Below are 5,535 nucleotides of genomic sequence, written 5' to 3'. Positions count from 1 at the left end.
CTGCTGATTGTGTATAACTGGCATTGAGTTGGGTGAGTAGGCCTATCGAAGCATATATGAAAGTTTGTGTACGAGATCAGGCGATTTTTAAACGAGCGTTCTCCAATACGAGGCGGCTCCAAAGATCAATCCTTTATAGCATGGCTTGATGCTGTCAAACTGATAAGGGTACATTATGCAGTATTGTACATTACTGTATTTAAGCGAATGAGGCTTGCGTGATAAGGGCTTCGAGAAACACCTTGATAATGAAGCTACAACATATGTGGATTGTTTTGGTTATTGTCATACAACGACAAATAAGACATTTCACTCACTTTCATTGTGCTCTTCATATAGATTGGTGCGACAACCACATGGCAGATTCTCCAGGACTCCTCCAGGAGTGTATAGCGTCACAAAGCCCCTGTTGTGACGTGCATGGAGCCACATAGCGAGAGCCACACTGTCAGAGTGACGCATGCATAGCACTGTCGCCGATTTTACCCGAGTTCGCTTAATATAAAGTCGCAGGTATGGTAAACAATGCGAGATGAACATGATCGACTCTTTCGAAGAACTATCCCTCGCTCAGACCAATTTGATCGAGTGGTCACATACTCCAGAACAGGTTCTCGAGGAAGCTTCTCTTATTGTGAAAGAATACAAGGAGTTCAATGACTACATTGCTGCAATCACAAAGCCAACTATTGCGAATATTCTTGAACTAAGTATCAAGTATCACAACGAACACAACATTGATGATAACCAACTTGGCTTCTATAAGTATGTGTCGCCCGACAAAGATTTGCGAGATGCTAGTGCTAAAGCTGAAAGGTTAATCAGATCGGCGGTAGCTGACCAGGCAACTCGTGAAGATGTTTTCAAGGTCTATGACGAGTTGCTTAGAGAGATAAAGGAAAAGAATACACCTATCGATGCGGAGTCGCAAAAGTTTCTAGAGCAAAAGGTCAGGTCCTTTCACCGTAATGGCCTCGGCCTTTCAGATGATAAATTACAACGCTTGAAGGAATTGAAAGACGAAATTGTTGAAGTGCAGCAAAAATTTGTCAAGAACATCACAGAAGATTCAACATCAGTCTCTATCGATAAAGCTCTGGTACCAGATATTCCTAAATATATCACCGACGGATTGCCAGTAGTAGATGAGAAGTACGTGCTCAAGGGTCACGCACCATATCGTGTATTAGGGAGTGCAAATGATCAAGAAATTAGAAAGCAAGTGTATTTGGCTATTAACGAGAAAAGCCCTGGTAACGTATTGGAGTTGACCAAACTCGTTCGTTTGAGGTATGAGCTTGCAAAGTTGTTGGGATATAATTCGTACTCTGACTATGCTTTGGAAGAAAACATGGCAAAAACCGCTGAAAATGCATTAGGGTTTTTGGAGGATTTGAAACGTAAGATTCTGCTTGTTGCGAAAAAGGAAAATGACGCACTTCTAGAATTGAAAAATGAGGACTTGATCAACAAGGGCATTGAGCCACAGTCAGAAATCTTCGACTGGGATACTGGATACTACGCTGAGAAACTTGATCAGAAAGAGAACACCATAGATTACGTGAAGTTGAAGGAGCACTTCCCGGTTGAGAAAACGGTGGAGAAAATGATGCGAATTCAAGAGCATATTTTTGATATAAAGTTTGTCGAAATCAAAGAGCCAGAGAAGAAATATATTTGGCACGAAGATGTGAAGATATTTGCGGTATATGCAAACATCAAAAAGGGCCAACCGCTGAACGAGTTTTGTGGTACACTCTATTTAGATCTTACTTCAAGGCCAGGGAAATACACCGCCGCTGCCATGCTTCCTATTAAAGATGGATACTACGAGGAACGTTTGGTTCCACTGTACTGTGCATTGGTTACCAGCGGTTCTCCTCCAACTGAATCCAAACCAGCCTTTTTGAGGCATTCCCAAGTGACACAGACGTTCCATGAGCTCGGTCATTGCATTCATCTTTTTTTGTCCAGAGCAAGACATGCCAAGTTTCAAGGCCCCTCTGGTGTTCCTCGTGATTTCGTTGAATGCCCATCACAATTGATGGAGTTTTGGACTTGGTCTCCACGAGTATTGCAATTACTATCAGGACATTACGAAACCAATTTACCAATTACTGATGAGATTGCAGCACAGCTTGAAAGAAGCAAAAGTCTCAATAAGGGTAATGTTTATCTTAAGCGAGTTCACAATGCGCTTTTTGATCTCAAAATTCATAGTATCTCCGAGAAGGGTGAGCTCGATGCATTTGATCCTGTGGAAACCTGGAATGAACTTAGGGAAGACTTAGGCATTCCTTCATGTGAAGGTGTTAACAAGAGCTTTACCACATTTGGGCACTTAAGTGACCATTATGCCTCAACTTACTACGCGTATCTATATGGTCAGCTGCTTGCCGCAGACATTTTCTACAGCAAATTCAAGGAGAATCCCTTGAGCGTGGAGGCTGGTCTCGAGTATCGACAAATTGTGTTGAGTAGAGGTGGCTCATTGGATATTGAGGATATCTTGGAAGAGTTACTCGGTAGACCACCAAACTCGGAAGCTTACGAGCGAGACTTGAGTATAGGCGCATAGCTCAATATAAAAGTCAGCCACAATTGTTATCAGAGAGGGATCCCGAGTGTTTAGAATTTAATGAATGTATGCGACGAAAAGGCAAACTAGTCAAGACATAAATGTCACTACCAAAAGATGCCTAATGATTGATGCTAATGAATTAGAGGAGCAACTGACGGATAAACGAAATGTCCTGTTTGAACACTTGGAAAAAACGAGCCGGTCTTTGTGAGCTCCAAAAGTTATTGTGTATTTTAGTTAGATGGCTCCGCTGATTTGACATCGAGGGCTTCCTTGGCCGTCCAGTAAATGAGTGAAGTCACCGAATATCCTTAGGTATTTCATTGTTATGTGCCTTATGATGATTGATGGAGTCTGTTATTCGAGAACGAGCACTAGGATAATAAAAGACATCGCAGTTTTCTGATACCAACTCTCTTGAAAATGTTCACCTTACTGCAGAACCTCGTTCCAATTAAACCGATGAGAAGAATTGTACTATCAGGATAATAAAAAGCATGGCAAACAATACGCAGGGTTGAAAACTTCTGAGTGTTTCAGGTTGCCTATCAAACACGAAATACTTGTTTCAGAGTGTGTACTACGCGTGAGGCTCAAACACACGGGCTGGGGGCGAACACCTAACGAAACAAAACCAGTCCTGATTTGTTATGCAAAATAATTCATGTCAAAAAACTTTCTGCCAAAATTAACTTTGGGATTTCTTGCTACAGTTGTGAGTCCTTCATTGCTCGTGCAAGAAGCACGAGTGAGACACCTAGGTTTTTACACTTCCAATCAGATCTCGCAACGCACGACAAGGCAATACTTCTTGCAGCGCATTAAATATTGTGTGTTCCATAGTAAGAAAATTCAAATCTTTTGCCGGTTTTAGGTGCACAGTTGTGTCAGGTTATCGATGAAACACGCCGCACTTGTCTCAGAGTGTGTAGTGTATCCTCGGTATCACCCAAACCCGAGCGTCTTCCCCAAAGAAAGCATAAGCGATGCTGTTTTGTTGTATGAAAGCGGTGAAAAATTATTTAAACAATGTGAAACATGAAACATGCAACCTTTTAAATGCTGCATCCTCGAAACTAGGCCTCTTGTTTCAACTGTGTTCCACTAGCTTGAAGTCCATAGCTATATAAGCCCAGGCCCTGTCTATAAACTTGGAAAGTTTTTAAATAATGGAAGACATTGAACTTTATCCTATAAGGACCAGCTTAGCCTCAGCAAAGGATTCTTCCAAAACCCCTTCAGAATTTGGACTGAAAGATTCGCTAATCAAAAAAAATCATGAATCACCGCCTAGTGACAACAGGGCCACATTTGAGATCCCATTTAGCTTTTTCAAAAAGCTAGCAGGTGCAAGTCTGAAGAATAATCCGCTCCTCCCTGTATCGAAAGATCTGTCACCAAGCGTAAGTTCTACCACAGAACCACACACGGATGCTAGGCCAAAACCACGCACAGTTACCACCCTTAGAAACCCTAAGCATGGTGATAGCACAGTTCCAGCCCCTGATACTGTTACTGCTGAAAGTGACCCTAACAGTGGTAGCACAATTCAAACATTTTTTACTGCTGAAGGTCCCCCTAACAGTGGTAGCACAATTCAAACATTTGTTACTGCTGGAGGTCCCCCTAACAGTGGTAGAATAGTTCAAAACCGTGTCAAGAGGTGGTTTTGGAAATCAATCCCTAGTGTGGTTGGCATCAAGGATAACGGAAATCACCAGCGCACTGAATGTCTCAGAATGCATTTCTGGTTCACTTTCGGATTTGGCGTCCTGTTCTTGTTATTTCTTTTGTTCAGCATTCTCTTTGCTACAGGTGTATTTGGAATTTTAGGCCCGCAAGAATCAAAAAAAGAGAAAGAAAAAGAGCAAGACAAAAGAAAATTCGAAATATTTAGGGTTTTATTCCGAATTGCTATGTTTTTTGTTTTTCTCGTGGTGTGTCAGATTTTTCAAGTTTACTTGGACTACGAACATGACCGGGTGCTTTGGAAAAGCACCAGAAATAGATGGGCCTTTGGAATGTGTTTAGTGTTCATGATTGTTTTGATTCTTTATATTGTGTTTTCATTTCGATTGAAAGCAGAGCCGTATGGGGTTTATGACTACACGACAACCGCTCTTGGTAGTATTCTTGCCCTAGGCTCGACTTTTGGCTTGTTATTTGGCTATTCAGCTACTCATGCGAGAGGTTGAAAACGTCGCTTTCAATCTGTGGAACACTGAATCCATTTGGGGGTATACCTTTCATTATCTAGGCACAATTCCTCGAGTAACTAGTTAGGATAAAATACAAAAAGATAATTGCATACTTGTGATTGTTTTCAAACCTCTGATTCATCTATTTTTTCAAAACTTTATGCATGTTGATAAAAGGTCAACATCATAAAATGATAATTTTACCCAAACTTTGCCCAAAATCCGATCTTGGTGGTCCAGAACAAGGAAGCACCCTATATTAGCGAATTGTCATCCAAGTAAGAAACCCGGACATGTTTAGGAATGGGAATATGTGTATAAATTAAGCCCGTCCAAGCTTTGAAAGACCACTGTGGACATCCGAAGGGTCAAATATCACCAAATCAATAAATATACAGAGGGTGTGGAAGGCTTGAAGATAATTACCCTTGTATTAATTGATAGGTATCAAGGAGACGCTTGGTTTTAATTGGTCTAATAGGACCGGAAAGCGCAATAAAGTATCATCTCATTTAAGAAGGAAGGGGGAGGGGGTATTTTGATTTCAATTTTCAAGGCTCGTCGTGTCGGTTTGCTCCAGCTGAAGAATTGTAGTAATTTTGCTGGAAATGTTTTAAAATCCGCCTGAGATTGTACCAGCAGAACAAGCGTGCATGTCAAAGACTTGATTTGTTATTGTGAAGGAGCCTAAACAAATTGTTATCAGATGAGCGCCTTGACTCACAACTATTGAACCCGATTCAGTTCAGTTCACGG

At 41.3% G+C, this 5,535-nt stretch overlaps 1 protein-coding gene across 1 annotated transcript; it reads left to right on the top strand. All coding sequences in view use genetic code 12, as the record gives it.

Annotated features, from left to right (window-relative positions):
* Positions 1–532: 532 nt before the first annotated feature.
* CXQ87_005014 (M3 family metallopeptidase) lies at positions 533–2,578 on the top strand (the record flags this gene model as incomplete). Its single annotated transcript, XM_025483443.1, has 1 exon — positions 533–2,578. One exon carries the CDS (start codon positions 533–535, stop codon positions 2,576–2,578), a length of 2,046 nt encoding a protein of 681 aa, XP_025335678.1.
* Between the last annotated feature and the right edge of the window lie 2,957 nt (positions 2,579–5,535).

The sequence above is a fragment of the Candidozyma duobushaemuli genome, assembly GCF_002926085.2.
Source record: "Candidozyma duobushaemuli strain B09383 chromosome Unknown G_B09383, whole genome shotgun sequence".
Classification (NCBI taxonomy): domain Eukaryota; kingdom Fungi; phylum Ascomycota; class Pichiomycetes; order Serinales; family Metschnikowiaceae; genus Candidozyma; species Candidozyma duobushaemuli.
Note: the sequence above shows the minus strand (reverse complement) of the source record. Positions and strands in the feature narration are given on the sequence as shown.